Source organism: Lagopus muta, chromosome Z, assembly GCF_023343835.1.
Source record: "Lagopus muta isolate bLagMut1 chromosome Z, bLagMut1 primary, whole genome shotgun sequence".
Classification (NCBI taxonomy): Eukaryota; Metazoa; Chordata; class Aves; order Galliformes; family Phasianidae; genus Lagopus; species Lagopus muta.
Genome location: NC_064472.1, coordinates 19832987 through 19855986, shown reverse-complemented (window position 1 = coordinate 19855986; position 23000 = coordinate 19832987). Strand labels below are relative to the sequence as shown.

Below are 23000 nucleotides of genomic sequence, written 5' to 3'. Positions count from 1 at the left end.
ATATATAAAAAAAAAAAAGTGATTCACCTAATTCTAAATTACATAACTGGAATGTATTTATATGACTTACTCTATTTTGCATCAATATGTTTCTATTGTTACATGAAGTATGTTTACAGTCCTTGTATTTGTTTCTCTAGACTTCCTGTTGTCTAAATTTGTTTAATGTTTTTGATGTACACACATATGTGCATGTATGTATGTTGTTCCAAAGTAATGTTTCCTATATATTTATTTGTTAAGCACAACTGATACCAAGAACTCAATAACAGTCTTTAATAGAGTGAATTCTCATCTACAAAGTACTTTTTCAGCATAGTTACTGCCATTAGCTCTACATTTTGCCAGTGCTGAACAAAAACCTGCATGCCATGCTTATAAAAACGTGCATGATCATTTGGAACATGGCATGTCTTTCACGTTGCTGTCATTGCTGCCTCTCACGCACCACCCATTGGCTCATTTTGTCCACATCCATCTATTTGGTCTCCACAAATGTTCAGCTAGTGTCAGTGAATACCAGTTCACCAGGGTGCCATTTTTTCCACATGGAGGAACTCAGTCCCGCACCTTTTGCTTCACACGCACTTCTATGTCAGATACCATTTTGTCAGACTGCCCCTCTACTGCTGTATCACATAGCAACAAAATGTAATGGGATACTGGTGGGATGGTCAGTCTCTACTGCCATACCACCAACATCTGCCTCTGAGACTGTGGGCCAATGTCGTAAAATAGGTGGCATAAAATTACTTTTGGAGTAGTCCTTATGTATACATGCTTGTGTGTGTATATGCAGATTTATTAATGTTAGTGTTAACCTGCAGTGAGTGTATCACTGCTATATCACATCTATTTTAGTATTTCAATGTATTTAAATATAAGAAGGGGGAATATATCTGAAATCTGGGAGCTGAGTATTTGAGAGTAAGCTGAATAAAAGTTTACTGTTAAGTAATTAAGATAAACATTTTTTTAAAAAGACTTGCTGAAGACTTTTTTTTATTTTGCATTTGAGAACATCAGAATTAATACAGAATTTAATAATATTTCTTAACATGGATGCAATAAGTGTGACTATTCTGTACTGTGTCTTACCAAGCAAAACCATAGTTGTTAAAAATTAGATATAATACTCCTTGTATCACATAGAGTTATTGCAGTTCCACGTGAGCAAGGTGTAGAAAGGGAAAAAATTTCTCTCTCAAAACTGCACACTATCCAAATTTATATTGCAATTCAGAAAATTTAGATTATTGTTCTGAATTGATGTATCCTGCAGAATTAAGTTACTTGCATTATTGTTTATAAGTATTTTCCTAGATTACTACCTAAGCCTTCTCATGCTGTTTCTAGGTCACAGGCAAGAAGTACTGGCAGTATCTTGGTCCCCACGTCATGAATATGTTTTGGCAACAGCAAGGTAAAGATGTTGTTATATGAAATAAAAACAATGAGAAAATTTAATGTATTTATTGTACCTGCTTTTACATTTCATGTGTGCTTTGGAAGTTAATCTTTATTGTATGCTTCATTTTTTAGCTCACTTTTTTAGGACAAGGGCTATTCAAATTATGCTTATTTTGTAGGAAGATAATACAGAATTTTGGAAATACTAATAGCATTTAAAATTATAAGCAAATTCTAGAGATGTTTCTTACCATTCATTAGCATTTATATTGCTAATCTGTTTTATAACCAAGTCAAATGTGTTTAACTCAAAGTGCCATCCTTGTTAATTGTTCTCAATTATGTCAGAAAGCACCAGTAGCTTAGCTAACAGTTTACAGGAATATACACTGTTAATATATTGATCTAACATGAGAATGCACAGGAAAAAGCATGTTGTATTTCATTTAGAAGACAGTTTACGTAAGGAGAAGTTTGAGTGTACTGCCCAGCTGTGGATCAGAGAGATACAGATGTCTTTGGGGTAAAAAGTGACTTACGTTTCTGTTTGAGGGTTGTTTGTTTTAGTCCTAAAGTATCGCTAATTTGCTGAGAAATGTCCAAATCATTTAAATGCACTTACATGGGTGACAGTGCATTAGAAATGGCCTTTTATACGAGTCTACCTCATATTTATACTTGGGAGTCTTGTAGTACGCATGAATTGCTCAAATCAAGGTGCCATGCAAAATGCACTGCCTCCAGTGTTGCTTTTTAAATGCAGGCAGCTTGAATCGAGTACCAGCAACCAGCGTAGGTTTTATGGCCAGTGAAGATGTAACGTGAGTGTGTGGTTTGGGAGCCAGAATGAACTGCAGCGGCCTGTGTCTTGGTCTTTTCCTCCTTATGCCGCTGGTAACATAGACAATCGCAGTTCTGACAGAAGCCAGCTGTTCCCGGTCAACCATATAGATAATGCTAAAACCTGTAGCTACAATTTAATCAGTAGAATTATTAGCAAGTTTACTCCTGGTTTGCGTTTGTATGCAAAAGTGTTATACTGTATACAGAGATTCACTCTTCACGCAGGTGCCTTGAATGTACTAGATGTAATTATTGATTCATATAAGCAAAAATCTGAAGTTCATCTTTTCGCAAAATTGACTGTGACTGCACGATGAGTAGTTCAGAATAGTCATTGGACCAGCGTAAGTGCCAGGTGGGTTGGCTAAAGGCAATTATTGACTTGAATGGAAGTAATTTTCCTGATGCGTATGTTAGTACCAATTTGTTTTTCTTAGTGCTGACAGTAAAGTAAAATTATGGGATGTGAGGAGAGCATCAGGATGTCTGACTACACTTGATCAACACAATGGAGAAAAGTCGAAAGCATCTTCTGAGGCAGGTAATACAGAATATAACATTGTAATTCATGCCCAACTAGAAGTTTTCTTACATTCTGTGAATGTGTTGAGTACCAAGACCAACAAACACAGTTGTGACATCCTATTTGTTACCTACTGCATTACACAGGCAGTTCAGTTTCTCTTCAGATACTTCCCCAAAAGAGATTTTGCTTGTGTTTGGGACCCTTGTGTAGAGAAGTCTCTTTGACAACGGCATTATGTCTGTTCTAACGGTTTGAGCCAAAGATACCTCAGTCGCTGCTTTGAGAAATACATAGTAATGTGGAATTAAATCAGAGAATATAAACTTTATATATTGTGATTCTGGATGAAGTAACTGAATTTTTGTAAGCAGATTTTTTTTTTCTAGCTCTAAATAAAGGTGCATCTGAATTGTGCACTGCTGTGTAGTGCAGAAACACCTTATCTCAGTGAGCTGATTTCTGGGCACCATAGTCAGATGTGCCATGGTAGAATGGAGTTGGGTTTTAGCTCTTTATCCTTCTTTAAAATGTATGATTTTATTAGGTGAAATCTTTGGAATTTGTTTCTACTAAGCTATACACAATATGTGCAATGAACTGTTTTATGTGTCAGTTTTCATTGATTGTTTTTCTTTTAAAGTAAGTAATCCAAGGAGAGTCATGCTTTCATAAACCAAGAGTTAAATTATTAACTTATTTACACGTTACCATTAAACAGTTCTTTCAGTACTGTATATCTAAATAAAAATGTATATACAAAATCTGAAGAAATTCTTTTTCCTGACAGTAAACACAGCTCACAATGGGAGAGTTAATGGTTTATGCTACACAAGTGATGGCCTTCATCTCTTGACTGTTGGTACAGATGATCGGATGAGACTTTGGAACAGCTCCACTGGAGAAAATACGTTAGTAAGTTATCAAGAATCTTCAGTTAGGTTTTGCTTTGATTTAAAGGATTTCTTTTAACTTCTGTAGTTATCGTTACAACTGCATTAGCTGTTTATTTGTTGTCATAAGGAAATAACATATTAATTCTTTCTGAGCCTTTTTATATAATAGATTTCTTATTTTTTGTTTACTAAAAAAAAAAAAAACGTGAAGAAGTGTGGATCTACTTAGCATAATTAATTGTTAAATAGGTAACTGTACATTCATTATCTGTAAGCATAGATGAAAATGCTTCAAAAAGAAGAAAATCATAATATGTACTGACTACTGGTATATATTTTTTTAAACTTCTAGTTGTCATTGAGATATGGACATCTCAATGTAAAAATCTCATGTAAAAAATACAGTGTTTCACTGATAGACTTCCTGGCTTTCTTACAACTCTCCTGTATTTTTATGAAACCTCTCTTGTGGAGATCTTCATCATTTGTCAAAATTTTGTCCCTTTACATATGCATTGCAACCAAACAGGAAAAAGCCATCTTTGTTCCATAATCCTTTCTATGGCTTGTTTTTTGTTTTGTTTTTGTTTTGTTTATGATGGGTTTATTTTTTTGTGGAGAACAGAAAATTAAAAACTGGAAAGAAAACTTTTCTACATTTATTCTGAAAGAAGGAAATGGCAGGTACATCAGTTTCCATGGGATTTTAACTAGTCATGTTAGTGCTGTCTGCCATTGCTATTAGGAAATAAAGAAATTTTATCTCTGCCTTAAAAATCTTTTACTACTGCTGCTTAGTTACAGAACGTAGTGAAAGTGTTCCCTAAAGACCTTTAAATGAAAACAACTATCTATCCATCCCCGTGCTCTCCATATTTGCCAGCTTGGTTGCAGCACTTACTTAGTATACAAACATCTTTCTGTCTTCGAATCACCATCACCAAAGAAGATGATACAGTTTGTTCGTTCTACTACCACCAGCTGGATCACTGTTTTTTGTTTTTCTGTGCCTGTTAGTACTTTGACTTGTTTCATATTTCATATCTATTCATATTCTATTCTATTCGTATTCTATTTCATATTCATATCTATTCTATTTCTTTTCTTATTTGATGTCATGATCTTGCTGTTGAAGTCCAGATTCGATTCCATTATCCTGTAATTTACATTGTCTAGATTACTGTGTTTTTGCATACCAACCAGGGGTGTTCTTGAAATAATTTTAAGGCACCAGCAAACAAATGTGAATCATCAAATGGCATGGATTGGAAGGGACCTTAAAGACCATCCAGTTCCAACCCCACTGCCATGAACAGAGTTGCCGCTCACCAGATCAGGCTACCCAGGCTCCCATTCAGCCTGACCTTGCACATCTCCAGGGATGAAATGTCCACAGCGTCTTTGGGCAACTTTGTTCCAGTGTCTCCTCACTCTCAGTGTAAAGAATTTCTCCCTAATACCTAATCTAAATCTCCTTTCTTTTAGTTTAAAGCTGTTACTCCTTGTCTTACCACTATCAGACCACGTAAAAAGTAAGTTTCCATTTTTTCTATAAGCTCCCTTTTGAATACTGAAAGGCCTTTTCTTCAGGCTAAACAAGTTCTGCTCCCTGGGCCTTATTCATAGGAGAGGTGATCCAGCCCTTTGATCATCTTCATGGCTCTCCTCTGGACTTACTCCAACAGTTTTCACACAGATGCAGCACCTTGCAATTCTTGAACTTCCTTAAGTTCATATGGGCCCACATTTAAGCTTGCCTAGGTGCCTTTAGATGGCATCCCTTCTTTATATTTTATCGACTGCATCACTCAGTTGAGTGTCTTCTGCAAACTTGCTGAGAGTGCACTCAGTCCTACTGTTTATGTGACTGATAAAGATGTTGAAGACACTGGTCCCAAAACTGACCTCTGGGGGGAAGTGCTTCTCATGACCTGCTTCTACTTGACCACAGCCCTCTGTCTTCAACCAACCAATACATTCTTTATCTACCAAAAAATCCAGCCTTTAAATCCTTATCTCTCTAATAAAGAGATAAAGCTGTGGTGAAGGACCTTGTCAAAGGCCTTACAGAAGTCCAGAAAGATGACATTAGTTGATTTCCCCTTGTCCATGAATGCTATCAGTCCATTGTAGAAGGCCGCTGGATTGGTCAGACAGGCTGTGCCCTTGGTCAAGCTGTGCTGGCTGTCCCACATTACCTCTGTGTCTTGTGTGTCCTTAGTATAGTCTCCAGGAGAATATATTTGATAATATTCCAGAGGTGAGACTCAGTGGTCTTTAGTATGCAGGTAATACAAGCACATTCCGCAGTCCTGTTATTTCTCCTCCTAGTCCATTTGATCTCCATTTTTTTTCCTTTTTTTTTTTTTTCCCTTTTTTCTTCTTCTGTTTTTGCTAATACCACCTTTCCTCTTCTCATTGGCTGGCCAAAGAATCACGTAAAAAAGCACGCTCTAAAAGCTGATGATTTCATTGAGACTGCAATCACCCTGGGGGGAAATGTACACCAAAAAAAAATCTCTAATTGCTTGCCTTGCCCAGTTTTTTCTACCACTGATATCCTCTCCTGCTTGATTTCCTGCATCTGCTTCCTCTCCCTCAGATAAAACTGACTTGTTTTATTCCTGGTTACAGCAGGAATTTTTTCTAAGAAAAAGAGACTTTAGTGGTTACTTGCTTACCTGTTATTCAGAGAAAAGGAACTACATGTGAAACAACTGAGTACTGTTCTACAAACTAACTTTAAATACTTGATAACTGTATGAGGGTTAGCTTGTTTCTTAGTGGAATATATAAAGAGAATTAAATATAAGTGCTTGAAACAAATGCAGGTAAGTTTCGTCTGCCCTCTTGAATTTCTCAATACATTAATTTAGCTTTAGAACCCTTTTTCATAGCTCTGTAAGCTGGCTGTTTTGTTTTGTTATAATGGGAAGAGTTGTTTCTGTAGGTAGAATGCTTGAGCTAGAAAATTCTGACTTCAATGTGGATTTGCTCTTCCTTGGTTGAATCTTTTTGGCAGGTCTACTCTTATGTGGTTGAATCTATCTGGAGTTCTTGGTTTTCCTCTACTGAGTTATAAAATTGTTATAAAAATATATAAATATATATTTATATTGTTGAAATAAATATGAAAATTTATATATATATATATATAGTTATAAAAATATATAAAATTTGTTTTACTAAAATGCAAACTGATTTTATGCCTGGTAAATTCTTCTGTCTGAAAACTTAGATTTTTGTGTGGACAGGTTACAAAAATACAAACAATTATAATACAAATTCAAACACTGAAATAAAGAACGTTAGCTGAAATATTTAAGTACAAACAAGAAGATATTGCATATGTTATCTTTATTCCTTTTTGCAAATTAATAAAAAAAAAAATTGGAGCATATTTTCCTTCGCTGAGTAAGTTGGAAGAAATTAAGATGTCAATATTAAAGGAAAAAGTAAATAGATGTTACAGTGTAACAGTACACTGTACAGTGTATACATTTTAAGATTTTATTTCATTTTTTATTGGTCCTGTGTGGAGCCAGCAGTTGGACTCAGGATATTCTGTAATTCATTCTGTCTTCTTGTCACATCTTTTCATACGAGATTGATCAGCTGATTGAGGAAATTGAAATTAGTATAACTAATGTAGCAAATGTGTTTCAGGTGTGATTTCACTGTAACTAAGCTTATCAAATTCCTCTTTCCTGGGAAGGATTCTGCTCTACTTTCTGGTCCACCCATACAACTCTTCTGACTTTCTGAGTTCTTTAGAAATAACTGATGATTCATTTATAGTTTTAGCTGTTTGATCCAGTTTCTGATGAGCTTGGTGAAAAGCCAGCGCTAGTACAAGGCGACCCTGCAGCTTCAATATGAAGCCTGTATTTTGTCTGTGATCAAGTTTTTGGGGAGATTTTTTTTTTTCTGTGACTGACTACTCTTAACACACTTGGATGTAGTTAGTTTAACAGGAAGCATTTGGAGAAGTGTTCATGAAGAATAAGCTGCTGGTTCCACACTAAGATGCTTGATTCTCACATCTCTGTCCACCGACTGCACTATTGTGTAAACTGTGTGAAATATTTTCACCAACTGCGGTCATTCCACGGTTGTGACAACACAAAATCTTTAAAAAACAAAACAAAACAAAAAAAAAAAAAAAAAAAAAACTTGAGTAAGGTAAAAATTAAACTGTGACAACGAAGGCAAATATGCTCCACCAATTATTTTTAATTAAGTACTGTATTTATTTTTGCAGCAGAAGTTCAAAACGTGGAGCAGATGTTCTTAATTGCCTGATGTGCAGTAACACAATGAGATTATAATTATTTTTTAAAATTATTTGAGAACAGTGACTGTTTTGCATGGCAGCTTTTCAGTACTTGTGATAAATAACAAACTTCACAACCTGCTCATTAAATATGCAAGTCATAAAATATTCCTAGTTAAATACTACATGAGGAGATTACGAGCTTTTTGAGCAGGTGGACAGATTATGTGCAGAAATCTCCAGGCTGAGGAACATCTGGCAGTCAGAAAGAGAGGTTGCTGCATGGTGTTGTGTAGAAATACAAGCAGACCAGCTCTTCTGTCTTAAGTCCCTGCAAAGGGAAGAAGCTAAGCAAGCTTCCAACTCAGAGGAAACAAATGGCAGAAAGAGGAAAGATGGGAGACACTGGATCCCCTTCTTTTCTCAGTGCAGAAGGGGGGAGCCTTACCCTTGCTCCTGAAGTTGCCTTAACCAACAGAAACGAAGCTCTGGGGATGGAAGGAGAAGAAAGTGTGAATGTTCATTCAGAAACAGAAAGGAACAGTCATGTTAAGATGATCTAAAACGATCTGAGTCAGAACTGGTTCTACTAAAGTAAGACAAAAGGTCTTTATAATATGGGATTCTGTACTGCGGGGCACTGAGGCACCCATTTTCCACTCCAATAATCTGCCTAGCTGACTGCTAGGCACCTGCGTTCAGGGCTGCGTTCATGAGGTAGAAGCTACTTGGTATGATGAAGCCAAAGGAGTACTATCTGGTCCTGCTTGTTCAAGCTGGGTCACAGGAGACTGCAACTAGGAAATTATAAAATAGTTAAAGGACTTTGCGATACCTGGGATGATGTTGAAAGGATCTGGAACACAAGTAGTGTTCTTAAATTCTCTTGAATTGGAAACTGCGACCCAGCCAGAAGCAGGAGAATGAACAAGTTGAATGAATGGCAGCATGGAGGGTGTCATGCTCAGGATTTTGGGAACTATTATTTTGGATGCACCTTTGAGAGACCAAACTTGCTGACATCAAATGGGATCCAACTTACCAAGAGAAGCAAGAAAATACTAGCAACAAGTTGGCTGGGTTTATCACCTGAGTTTAATACTAGATTTCACTGGGAAAGGAGATATACTTCTCAATGATAGGGAAGAGCTGAGGAATGCTGTCCTTTAGGAAGTAGCAGGGGAAGATCTCAGTTTTCATAGAATCATAGCATCTTTTAGGTTGGAAGGGACTCTTAAAGATTATCTAGTCTAACTCTTTTGCAATTAACAGGGACGTTTATAGTTAGATGAGGTTGCGCAGAGCCTGGTCCAGTCTAACCTTGAATGTCTCCAGGGATGGGACTTCCACCACCTCTGGGCAAGCTGTTCCAGTGTCTTGATTTAAAAAAAAAAAAAAAAAAAAAAAAAAAAAAAAAAAAACCAAACAAACAAACCAAAAAAAACCCTTTTCCTTACATAACATTTAAATCTGCCCTCTTTTGGTTTGAAACTGTTTCCTGAAAAAGCTGGCAGATGTGGTTGCCAAGCTACTCTCCATCAGACTTGGAAAGTCACAAATGTCAGACAAAGTTCCCTGTGTCTGAAATTAAAAAAAGGAAACATTACTCCCATTTTCAAGAAGGAGAGAGAGGAAGACCCGGGAAACAACAGGGTAATGAGGCTGACATCTGTGCTTGGGAAGATAATGGAGCAGATCCTTCTGGAAGCTGTATTAAGGCACATGTAAGATGTTTAAGAGGTGATCCAAGACAGCCAGGATGGCTTCATGAAAGGCAGATTGTGTCTGACCAATCTGGTGGCCTTCTACAAAGAAACAATGATATTGGTGGGGAAAAAGAAAAGGGCATCTTAAGTCATCTACCTGGACTTGTGTAGTGCCTTTGGACAGTTACGGACTTGAAGGCTAGACTGTTGGGTGGTATGAGGGTTGTGGTCAGCAGATCTATGACTAGGTGGAGGCCAGTACCCTAGGAGTCTAATGCTCTTAGTCTAATGCGACTAATGCTCTTCAGCAGCTATATCAATGACATATGCAGTGATCATCAACTGATGACACGAAGTTGAGTGATGGAGCTGATACAGCAGAAAGGAGTGCCATTCAGAGGGACTGAACAGACTTCAAAAGGGGGTCCAGGAGAACCTAATCAGGTTCAACAAGGCCAAGTGTGAAGTGTTACAATGCATTTGAGGTAGTCTCATATGGGAGAACTCATTGAGAACAACCCTGCAGTAAAGGATTTGGGGATCCTGGTGGACACAAAAAGTGGGACATGAGCCAGCAGTGGATGTTTGCAGCCTGGAAAGTCAACTGCATCCTGGGCTACATCAACAGAGAGGTAGCCATCAGGGAGAGAGAGGTGATTGTTCCCATTATTCTGCCCTTGTGAGGCCCCATCTGTGGTATTGCATCTACACCTTGGGCCTCCAACAGCAAGAGCGATGTGGAGCTGTTAGAGTGGGTTCAGAGGAGGTCCACAAGATTAACCCAGATGGCTGTAGCAACTCTTCTACAAAGAAAAGTTGAGGGAGCTGGGCTTATTTAGCTTGGAGAAGACTCCAGGGATACTTCACTGCAGCCTTCCAGTACTTGATCAGAACTTATGAACAGGAGGGACATTGACTTTTTGCATGGTCTGATAAGAGAAGAGGGAATGGCTTAAACCAAAAGAAGGCAGATTTATGTTAGATGTTAAGAGGAGATTGTTTGCTCAGAGGGTACTGCGTCGCTGCACAGAGAAGTTGTGGATGCCCCATCCCTGGAGGTGGTCAAGGCTAGGTTGAATGGGACCCTGTGCAGCCTGATCTAGAGGTTGGCAACCTTGCTCGTGGCAGGGAGTGGAATTACATAATCTTTAAGGTCCCTTCCACCTAAGCTGTTCTGTGATGACTCTATGGTAATTAATAATATAACTGGGGAGAGAGAAATGTGATTTGAACATTACAAAAAATAATGAGCAATGTTTAGATGTTGGGGAAAGTTTTTACTGAGAGAGTGGAGAGGTGCTGGAACAGTTTGTCCGAGTTTGTGGATGCCCCATTCATGGAGGTGTTTGAGGCCAGGTTGGATGGGGCCCTGGGCAACCTGATTAGTATTTGATCTAGCGACTGGCAATCCTGCCTGTGGCTAGGAGTTTGGACTTAATCCTTGAGGTCCCTTCTAACCCAAGCCATTCTATGATATTATTTTTCTTTACTCTTATAATTTTAGAGCGTGGGAGGTTCTTGAAAAGAGTTGTTGTTCTGCAGCATTATTTGTCTTCCCTTTTAAGATTGGACCTCTGTTAGGTTAGGACTCGCTCACTAAAATGGATGCATAAAACAAAGACATGTCATTCACTGCCACAGAGAAAGGAGTAGGTAATAACATGCAACAATTTAGCATTGTATTTAGCAATCCGCTGGTCAAAGAAGAGAATCAGTGTATGAAAGAGTGTATGCAAAGGAGAAAGTCTATGCAAGTCTATTCAAGCTGCTTCAGGTGATGCTTAGCAGCTCTTCACATTAGTTTTCTTTAGTCCAGATATCTCTTTTTGGTGGATGTCTGTTATGTCAAATATGAATAGTCCTGTATCAAAAGATACAGAATTTAATCCGTGCATAAGAATTTTCTGAGCAATACTGCAAACTTATGTCTTAGTGGATTTGTCTAGCAAAATGAGTTACTATTGAATTATACATTGCTTGTGTGCATCCTGTGTCATAAAAGGAACACAAAACACCGATTCATTGAAAATAGGAAGAATCAAATTGAAGGAGGCAAGTTTTTGCCTTTCTTTCTAACAAATGTAAGGTTCTTAATTTAGTTGTTGTTTTAGCAGCATCCTTTTTTTTTTTTTTTTCCCCTCCATTGTATCTCTAGCAGGCAGGAGCATTTATATGGCATATATCCAGACTCTCTTTCCCCCAGCCTTCACTTTCCCTTTTATAGTATATGCCTTTGTTATGAACAGTGAGATGGCTTGGGAGTTGTTGCTACAGCTGACATGCTGTGAAAAGGGCTTTAATTACTCTTCATCAGCAAAGTAATGTGTTTACCGACAGTATCTTTACAAAATGAGCAATGGGACATTCAGTAAGCTGTGCATCTCACGAAAATATTCTCTCAATAGAAAATGAAAATCAACTTAGCTGTATGCTAATGAACTTATCTTTTTGTACATGTTTTTATGACAGAGATTTTTTCTAGATTTGTTCAATGTTTCTTTCTTATGTAAGTGCTATTAGCTACAAGCATACTGTAACCATAGCATGAGCACACTCTCTTGTTGCCTGGCTCATCCTGAATGATCCTTGTATTTGCCTCAGACTTTTTGATAGAAAGCAGTCAATACAGCCAGACATCAAGGAAATACTTACGCTTTAGAATATTTGTATAGTTTTTCATATATATATATATATATATATAAAAATACTAGCTTAATGTCAAAATATTTTATTTTTTTAATTATATTCCAAGAAAATGTGACGGGGAACTATATGAGAACCCGGGGAGCTTTATGAGAACCCAGAGATCTTTACTAATGCACATACAGTTTGGCATAAATGACATGCCAATCTCTTGAGGAGATCTTCCCCAGTCTGTATAACACTTGGGATTGCCCTGGCCCAAGTGCAGCACCTTGCATTTGGCCTTGTTGAACCTCATTAGGTTCTCATGGACCTACTTCTCCAGCTTGTCCAAATCCCTCTGGATGGCTTCCCTTCTCCAGTGTATGGACTGTACCACTCAGCTTGGTGTTGCCTGCAAGCTTGCTGAGGGTGCACCCGATGCCATTGTCTGTGTCACTGATAAATATTTTGAAGAGCACCAGTCCCAAGACCAACCCTTGGGGGGCACCTGGTGATTGGCCTCCACCCTGACACAGAGCTGCATCACAGGCCGCATCTCGAGTATTGTGTTCAGTTTTGGGCCCCTCACTACAGGAAAGATGTTGAGGTCCTGGAGCGTGTTCAGAGAAGGGCAACAAAACTGGTGAGGGGTCTGGAGCACAAGTCTTATGAGGAGCAGCTGAGGGAGCTGGGATTGTTCAGTCTGGAGAAGAGGAGGCTCAGGGGAGAACTCGCTGCACTCTACAACTTCCTGAAGGGAGGTTGTGGTGCAAAAGGGTCTGGCCTCTTCTCCCAGGCAAATAGTAGGACCCGAGGAAATGGCAAGAAGTTATACCAGAGGAGGTTTAGGTTGGATATTAGGAGAAACTTTTTCTCTCAGAGGGTGGTCAGGCACTGCAATGGCTGCCCAGGGAGGTGGTGGAGTTGCCATCCCTGGCAGTGTTCAAGACGCGTCTGGATGACGTGCTGCGTGATATGGTTTAGTGCTAGTGGTGGCAGTGGTGATGAGGAGACGGTTGGACTGGATGATCTTATAGGTCGTTTCCAACCTTGTGATTCTTGTGATTCTTGTGATTCTTGTGTTGATCACAACCATTTGGCTGTGTCCAGCCAGCCAGTTCCACCAAACAGTCCATCTTTCAAATCCACACATCTCCAATTTAGAGAGAAGGATGTGGTGAGGGACCGTGTCAAAAGCCTTGCAGAAGTCCACGTAGATGACATCCACCACTGTTCCCCTGTCCACCAAAGCCGTCACTCTGTCACAGAAAGCCACCAGATTGGCCAGTCACGATCTGCCCTTAGTGAAACCATGCTGGCTGTCTTAGATCACCTCTTTGTCTCATATGTGCCTTAACATATCTTCTAGAGGTATCTGCTTCATGATCTTCCCAGTCACAGAGGTGAGACTCACCAGTCTATGGTTCCCTGGGTCTTCCTTACTCCCTTTCTTAAAAATAGGAGCAATGTTTCCCTTTTTCCAGTCACCAGGGACTTTACCAGACAGCCAAGATTTTTCAAGTATGATGGAGAACAGCTTGGCAACCACATCAGCCATTTCTCTCAGAACGCTGGGATGGATATCACCTGGCCCCTTGGACATTCAATTGCATGAGGAGGTCTCAGCTTGTTCCACTGTTACAGTGGGATGGAATTTGCTTCCTACACCCACACGTAGAGGTTCAGGGCCCTGGCAGATATGGGGAGGAGTCTAATCACCTGTGAAGATGGAAGCAAAGCACTCATTGAGTACATCAGCTTTTTCTGTCTGAGGAAGCCAGTTTCCCGTTACCATCAGAGGGGGAACACTTTCCTTGGCCTGTCTCCTCCTGCCTATGTACCTTTAGAACCCCTTTTTGTTATCTTTCACATCCCTTGCCAAGTTCAGCTCCACCTGTGCCTTGGCTTTCCTAATCCCGTCTCTACACATGCGGACAACAGCCCTGCATTCCTCCCAGGATACACAACCCTTCTTTCACTTCTTGCACATTTCCCTCTTTTCTCTCAGTTTAAGCTTCGGGTCCTTGCACAGCCGTGCCTGTTGCCTGCTTCTCCTGCTTGACTTCTGGGCGATGGAGAGCCACTGTGCTTTCAGAAGGGTGTCCTTAAAGAGCTGACAGCTGTGTTCTGTGCCCATGCCCTTAAGGACTGTTTCCCCCTCAGCAGTTCCTTGAGCAGCCAAACTTTGCTCTCTTAAAGCACAGGGTCCTGACTCTGCTTTTTGACAGTCCTGCATTACTGGAGATCACAAACTCCACCAGGACACGGTCACTGCAGCCCAGGCTGCCTTCAGCCTTAGCCTTTCTAATGCTCTCCTCTGCATTGGTGAGCACCACATCCAGTAAGGCTTCACCTCAGGTCGGGTGGATCAGTTTTTGTTTAATATGCGAACTAAAGACTTGCACTGAACTCAATGGATTTTAAGTATAATTATGACATGAATACACTACCAATTCTCTTTATTCTTCCTCTTAAAATTGTAAATGAAGTGGTGTCTGAGCCAGCAGTTATTGTGGACTATAAGAAACATTGTTACTACTTCTTTCTGTTTCTATTTGAAAACTAGTATTTAGAAGTGATGTATTGATTTCTTTTTTCCTGTGCTTGGCATATTTTAAGAGCTCGATAGGACAGTGTAATTGCCACGTATTAAAGTAGGTTCTTAAAGCTGTAAATGTTAAATTTGCACTTGATGGAACCTAAGAAAGCACAATGTATATGTTGTTTATAATTGTATACCACTGTATAAGTCTAATAGTGTGCCTATATGACAGAAAATGATTACATTGGATTATCTAGGAATGCGCTTAAGGAGGTAATTCCTGAACCAATTTTAATTTTGGTGATAGTTTGGCTACTAAGTGTAGATTCAGGATATAACCTTTGCAGATTCTGCCTCCAAGAGCTAAATTTCTGATTTATAGTTGTTACTAAGGAGAGTATGAAATTTAATGAACAGGAAGAAGTGATTCTCTTTATACATACCAGTAACTGCAAAGACTTGTGTAACTCTCAGGAATTGTATTAGCATTATGAAGCTTACTTTACGAATTTTACCAGATTAATGAAGAAACAAAATTGTCCTTTTTATGTAAAGTTATTTCCTGTATTTTTAGTTAAGAACTAACAACATATTTTTTTTTGTTTTACAGGTTAACTATGGCAAAGTCTGTAATGAAAGTAGAAAAGGACTTAAATTCAGCGTCTCTTGTGGCTGTAGTCCAGAGTTTGCCTTTGTCCCATATAAAACTACCATTGCTGTTTATACAGTTTTCTCAGGAGAATTGATAACTATGCTTCGAGGTCATTATAATACTGTTGACTGCTGTGTATTTCAACCTAACTTTCAGGTAAGTAAAGTACTGATGAGAACTCTGAAGTATTTAAGCAGGAAATTTTTTACTGAGAAGGCGACGAGGCTCTGGCACAGCTGCCCAGAGAGGCTGTGGATGCCACATTGATGGAGGTGTTCAGGGCCAGGTTGGATGGGGCCCTGGGCGGCCTGAGCTGGTGGGTGGCCATGCTGTCCACAGCACAGGGGTTGGAACTCGATCTGTAAGTACCTTTCAACCAAAGCCATGCTGTCATTGCCAAAACATACGCACAAAAGAGAGATTTTCAGGGAAGTACTTTAATCAAAAAGTTTGACAAAACAGATAGTTCTGTGGCCTGTGTGCCAAGTGAAAAAAGTTTGGTAAAATTCTTCTTTGTAGCAGTACAGTATGTACTTTGTGCACTGGATTCCTTCAGCTACTCATTTCCTTTCACACAGGTTACTTTTCAATATACCTAGAATAATTTTTGTCATTGTATTGTCATTACTAAATTGTTTGTGTTAAGGCTTTTTCCTGTTTTCTGTAAGAGTGTAGGTGAGGCATTTGCCTTTCTTTGAAACAGCTAAGAATAGTCACAGTAAGAAAGAGTACACCTTCTTGAAGTGCATTGAAATGAAGTGTTAGTATTGCTTGTAGTACTGAGCAACCTCTTAAGTACGTGGCTAGAATAATCTTGCTCAAACACCAATAGTTATAACCATCACTGGATCTGTAACAGTTTAGATACACTTGCTGAGAACGTGATGAGCTTAGTAAGTTAATCTGAGCATGTTTCACGTAAGAAATAGCATAGCATTACAAGGATTTGTGGCTTCAGCAGACTGTTTTCCTTGCACACTTTTCCTTTCCTGCTATAGTATATTATTCCCTCATCATTAAAGACTTAAGAGTCACAAAGCCTAATTTGTCATGTGATACTTTACAAATTGTTTATGCTGTTGTGCCATGAGCAGTGTAGAGACTGAGGATTTTAAGTCTGTTACATACTTACTTTCAGGTGTTGAGCACAGCACCTTATCTTCCAGGTCCTCCTTTCTAGTCTTATGTTTCTAAAATATCCAGCAGAAATATTTGAGTCAGAAAGGGCAATTATTATCTTTTTGTGACTCATTTACAGGTGAAAAATATAGCTGATGATCAACATCTTTCTTATGTTTTAGCACATGTGAAATTCGTGTGCACTGTATAGTTTCTACAGTTGCCACCTAGTACTGGATCTCTGTTAGCATTTTCTTCATACTATTCATAATATTCTTTCAAGCTTCTTTGCTATCTTTAAACTTTTTGGATGATTTTTCACACCCACCACTAAATCTCATCTTCAGTTTTTCTTAATATTTTTTCAGAATTGTGTAAAAAATATTATCCCAGATCCCCATGCAGCTGTTTGGAATCCAGTGGTGTTACTCTTTGTCTATTCTTATTAGGCCCAAATTAATTAGCAGGTTTGTGTTTGAGATACCATGGGGACCTGTCTCCACAGAGTGGCATGAGATTTAGTTAATGTATGTATATGTCCCTTCTGAGATCTTGGGAATAGAGCCATAAAATCCGTATTATTGTTGGCCTAAATTTTTCTTACGTAAATCTCTCTGTGAAGTTAATAAGATGTTAGTCTGCTTGAGTAATAAGAACTGTAGAATTTAGCTTATTAAAAGAGCCATTAATCTTATAAGAGTAGGTAATTTCAAGGGTGGTGTGGAAAAGGAAATACTCATTGTGAAATCTTTAAGATGCTGTTTACTGTTGAACTGAGTATGCTGGATATCATTGCATGACGTTAACTGCTTAAAATAATCTACGTAAACAAACAAGACCTACGTTTTTCTTTCAGAAAAAGAGATGAAATTAAGCCCCACACACAAATAACATGCCATAAAATATTAGCCACACCTCAGGAGCTAGTGTTGTTTGAAATTAGAGCTACTTGTATTTTTCAGGAAATGCCAGTGACACCAGCAAAGGAATTTGGCAAATGTAGTTGTAGGCAACACATAAAGATAACTAAAATTTAGGGTAGGTCTTATCTACAATCTTTCCTCAGAGTTTGAAAGCATAATATAGAAATATTATACTATACTGTAACATAAACAATGCAGGAGCCTTACCCACCGTCTCTTCTTTTGACTGACTTCAGGTGTGAGTCAGCATTTCAGGCTGTAATAATTGTGTTAGTCCAGTGCAGCGTATTACCTGAAGATCTTGCAATCCCAGGATAAAGGAAATGTAACAAATATTAATACAGATTAAGTAGAAGTATGCTGATGCCGCCATTACATTCCTTACAAGGAGGAATGTGCGGTTGTGAGGAGTTGCTTGTTTTAAAACTCAAATGGTATCCTGCGTCCTGCCAGAGACAGGATGCTTGAGTAGAGTACTGCTGACAGGATGAAGTGAGGTTTGACCCATGCCTTGGTGTAACTTAGATCTGTCATCTTCTTCTAGGCAAGATAATTAGAATAATAAATTAGATAATAAATCAGTTTATCAGTCATAAAACTATAAACTCTAATCTTGCGTGTCTTTTATGCATGAGTAACTGGGAGCAGTTTTATGGAAGTAGGGAGCTTATAAAAAAAGGCGGACTGACTTTTTGCATAGATAGGACAAGGAGAAATGGCTTTAAGCTGAAAGAGTGGAGATGTAGATTAGATATTTGTAGGAATTTCTTTACTCAGAGGCAGTGAAGCACTGTCACAGGCTGCCCAGAGAAGCTGTGGGTGCCCCATCCCTGTAGGTGTTCATGGCAAGGTTGGATGGTGCTTTGGATAGCCTGAGCTGGTGGGGAGCAGCCCTGCCCATTGCAGGCGTTGGAACTGGGCGAGATTTAAGGTCTCTTCCAGCCCAAGTTCTTCTCTGATACTTGAGAAGTGTATCAGTTCGCTTGGAAAAGATTACCCATCAAAGTGGGTATCTATTCCTCTAAGTGCCTACTAAGCATTAAGTTTTTGCACCATCAGTGTATTTCACGTGGTTCTAGAATTACATCTACATAATACAGAAGGAGACTTTCTGCCAAGGTGTATCTCTAATAATTTATTGAACTTACATTGAATCAATTTACTATAATTATGCACATACGCACAGTTACCAGTTCAAGTCAGCACATTTAAAGACTTTTATGTTGTCAGTTTGAATACAGAAAAATTACATTGTATGTCTCTCTTGTGCAGTTTAAACACAGGGGCCATATTTGAGTGCTATCAGATACTTTATGTAAGAAGCAGCAGTGTGTTTCAAGATTTAAGGCATATGAGAGAATCGGCACGTTGGCTCATTTAGAAAAGAGAAGCATTATTATTGCAAAACTTACTGTGAAGTTTCTGCATTATTTCTCATTAACAAAACATCATCAGTTTAAAGCAGCAGAAAAGTCTGTATTTCCTTAATAACTAAGAAAATGAAGCTGTATTTGATTGTTTGCTGTTCCATGCAGAAGCTGTTTGCTTCCATGTGTTTGCAGGATGCCTTGCACAATGGAATCTTGGTTCTTAGTCATTACCATAATAAATAAGGCTATTTATATTAAAAATAATAAATCGGTCTTTCTGATCTCTCTGTCTTCCCAGCAGGATACAGTTCTTTATTTGTTCTTTTCCTTTACCCTAGGCATACTAAAACTATGTTTACTTAGTATTTCTTTACTCCATACTTAGACTCTCTTCTAACATGTGTCTGAGTAGATGACTGTAGCCTGACTCATATTTTTTAATTAAAAAAAAATAGTTTTTCCTTTTTCTTTCTTGCATCTCCATTGACAATCTTTTAAGCTTTCTGATTTTTAAAATACATTTCTCTTCAGTACACATGAAAGAGGGAAGAAGATAAGAAGATAAGTGCTTTTAGGCAATGAAGTACGCTTAAATATGAGTAGTAGTATGTTGGTGAGTAGTCTGGGGAGAATACATAAACATTCTTTTTGCTTAGCATATTTTTTAAAAATACTATTTGTCAAGATTATATTAGAACTAGAAATAATGCATTTGTAATGCATAATTTGAAATAATGCATAAATAATGTATTTAAAAATAAATATTCCGTGCACTTTTTTCCCCAACATCATTCACTATCCAGTATATTTCTACATGAGTCATTTTTACTTGCTTTCTTAAAGGAACTTTATAGTGGTAGCAAAGACTGCAATATCCTTGCGTGGATACCAGCTCTTCGAGAACCAGTTCTTGATGATGTTTCAGAGAAGGTAATTAATATTTTTTCAGTTTGAACTGTTCTTTTTATGGCTGTTGTACTTGGGTGGGAAATAGTTACATATGAAGTAATTGTTCCATTATCAGAATTTTTACCAGCTGCTGATTTAGAGGAGAATCAATGGTTGTTTTGGTACAGTCTTCTAGGTGCTGTGGGGTTTTGAGAGGGTTTTTCTTTCACAGTTGCATATAACCACTTTGTAGACTTCTAGCTTCACATTTTGTTAAAAGTAGTACTTCTCATTTGGCTAAAAAAAAAAAAAAGAACAAGCAAACTTTAATAACTAAGGGAAGACATTTGGGCTATTTCAGGGAAGATTCATCGATAATGTTTTCTAAGAAAGTATGTTTTTCCTCTTAGTGCTAGAGCTGAGCCATAAAAATTATCCTTGCAGTTCGAGGTGGGGAGAAATTTGTAGATTTTGAAGATCTGAAACAGAATCAGTCTGGCAAACTGTACTTCTGTTAAAGAAATCAAGTTTCTACTGTGTCTTTTTTTGCTCATTTTGCTATGTTCTTGCTCACAGCATACAAAAATTCCAGTTTTAAAGTTATGAAATGTTTCATTTGTGGAAATGATCAGAGTTGAAGCAGTTTTGTGATGTTTGCTTCACTTAGAAGCGTAGATTATTTCAAAACTATCCTACATTTTAGCAAATTTTTTAAAGTAGCTTCAGAAGTTGGATAACCTAAAGCCAAAATGTGCTCAACTGACCTGAGGCGAAAACTTTTGCTTTAGCTAACAATTTTGCTGTGAGTTAATTATTTTTTTCTCTATGCAAAACAAAACAGCAACAGCAGCAACAACCACAGCAAAACATTGTTTGCCCAGCTGTGGCTGTAAGTGCTGTTTGAAGTTTGACATTACGGAGGTATTTTCTTAAACTGCAGCTGCTGTTTGCAAAGTTGGTAAGTCAGCACTGCCTCTGAAAGAAACAGTTCTGCTCCCTACTTCTCTGACACTAGTTACTATTATTTCTCACATTCTAGAACAGACATTGAATTTCCCTTAACGGTCAAAATAAGACCCCAGGATGGAATTAAACAAGGAAAACTGTTTTACCCAGAGTCAGAACTATGATTCAGTGCAACGCATGGCTGCACAAACTCTCAAGCTGAAGTGAGAACTAGTTATTAGATGTAAACAGAGGCCAAAATTACTTGAGAGCGTGCTGCTAGGTTATTCTAGGCCAGTGAATTTCTGACTTAAAAACTATTGACATAAAACAAACACAGTAATATCTATATGTCATAATTTAAATTCAGAAATATGTTAATTTCCAGTCAGTACTCCAGATCTTTTGGCTGAAGTGGAAATTAAACAGAGTACTGTTTCTTCTTCTAGTTTGTCTTGTCTGTATTGTCTTGTCTCTAATCAGCAGAATGGCCAAAGAGTTCTTTAAGAAAATCCATTAACCATGAGAGAGACAAGATAGTCTGCAGATAGATAGTAATTTAAGAAACGCCTTTAGCACTGCACTTATTTGATTTGATTTTTAATTAAGCCAACCACTGAGAGGATTTTTGTTTTCTTTAGTCTCTGCGTCGGCAGCACTTAAATCCAGCGTATGAAGATGCGTGGAGCAGCAGTGATGGCGAAGACTGAATTTCAATTACATGCTGATACAACATTGACATTCAGGCACTGCATTCAAGGACTTTATCTGGATATTGGTAGATTTATTGTGACGGGATTCCTGATACTGTTCTCTTAAAGCAGAGTCAGAAACGAGATTCTACTTCTTTCTTGTCTTCTTTCTTCCCTGTTACCTTTACCTCTAAAGATTTACTTTTTATGCTTTTTTTAAAAGATACTTTCCTTTACCCACTGGTCTTCTTTTTTCAGTATTGAACAACTGATAAAGGAAAATTTAAATCCCTTGGGACCAGTTAGCATTGCATTGTGGTATCACTAATACATAAAGAGGTAACCCCTCATTTCAGAGAGATGATACAGAGGATTTTGCCTTAAGACGGACTAACTCAGGGATACTTTTTCACAGTGTCTAGATGGAGGAGGCTGGGTCCATTTTCAACTGCCTATGTACTTTGGGAGCTAACAGAATTTTGTGCTGTTCTTTTAAATTTTATCAGTTCTGCAAAAGTTTCTCTAGAAATGCAGTATTCAGTTCAGAAAGAGGCATAGCTGAGATCATTAATTCAGTATTTGTTTGGTGACTCCATCAGCTACTATCTTAATCTGTACTATAAAATTAAGAATAGAGGCTAGGGTTTCATTAGGGTTTTTATTGCTGCTGTTAAGAGGTTTTTAAGATCAGCAAGTAACTTCTACAAATAACTCTCACATCCCTAGCCAACATGGAGAATTCATGGACAGAGACAGGCATTACGTACAGTGCAAGGCAAAGAAAGGATCACGTTTTAAGTTAGACACAGAAAACCTAGTCCTTCAAAACTGCTTTCTTCTGAATTTATAGTCCTAAAGCTGGTCTGTTTTGGAAAGGAGGAGTTGTGTGGAATCACTGTCTAATCGCAGTCACTAGCTGTTGCCTGAGACTTTGCATAATCACCAGTTGGGGACTTGAGTTAGGCTAGACAGAAATGCAGTTTATTCAGGAAAAAAATAAAAAAACCTTTCCAAACCAGAGGTAATGGTAGGACAACAAACTCAGGAGGAAAAAAATGTTGTATATATTAATGAAAGAAAATAAGTTAATCTTTTTATGATGTGTATCGTTAGTATGATTATTATGCATATTGTAGTTAATTCACTGTCTTTTTGTATTTAATATTTATGCAAGGTAACAACTGTCAATTTTTGTATCAGTGTAGAAGCCAGAATAATGCAAAGTGAGAAGTGCACGTGTCAGGCAAATGTAATAACTAAACAAGTTTGATATGTAATCTGAATTTGCTGGGGGATACAGAAAATTTAGCTTGCCCTATTAAATCAAGCCGTAAAGTGGAAAACTTCCCAGAGTTTCAGATTAAGTTAGTTTAATGACCATGCTGCCACTTCTTGAGACTAGATGAGTGAATTTTCTACTTGTTAAAAAATGATCACTTTCATTACAGTCGTGGCTGTTCCACCTGAGAGTGGAAAACTTAGGGAACATATTTGAGGCAAAATTACTTGTTTTGATTTTTTTTTAAAAAGTATGTGCTATTAAAGAGACCTTTCTGTGTGTTATAATTGTGCTTATAATTTGTGTATGCCAAC

General features: G+C 38.1%; 1 protein-coding gene across 3 annotated transcripts in view; it reads left to right on the top strand.

Annotated features, from left to right (window-relative positions):
- Positions 1-21551, top strand: part of ERCC8 (ERCC excision repair 8, CSA ubiquitin ligase complex subunit) — a 31804-nt gene extending 10253 nt beyond the window's left edge. For all 3 annotated transcript variants that reach the window (XM_048931465.1, XM_048931463.1, XM_048931466.1), the window contains 6 exons: positions 1357-1423; positions 2691-2794; positions 3567-3691; positions 15429-15626; positions 19726-19812; positions 21357-21551. In XM_048931465.1, coding sequence (XP_048787422.1) covers positions 1357-1423; positions 2691-2794; positions 3567-3691; positions 15429-15626; positions 19726-19812; positions 21357-21425 — 650 coding nt within the window. In that variant the 3' untranslated portion in view covers positions 21426-21551. The remainder of the gene's footprint in view (positions 1-1356; positions 1424-2690; positions 2795-3566; positions 3692-15428; positions 15627-19725; positions 19813-21356) is intronic.
- The last annotated feature ends 1449 nt before the right edge of the window (positions 21552-23000 follow it).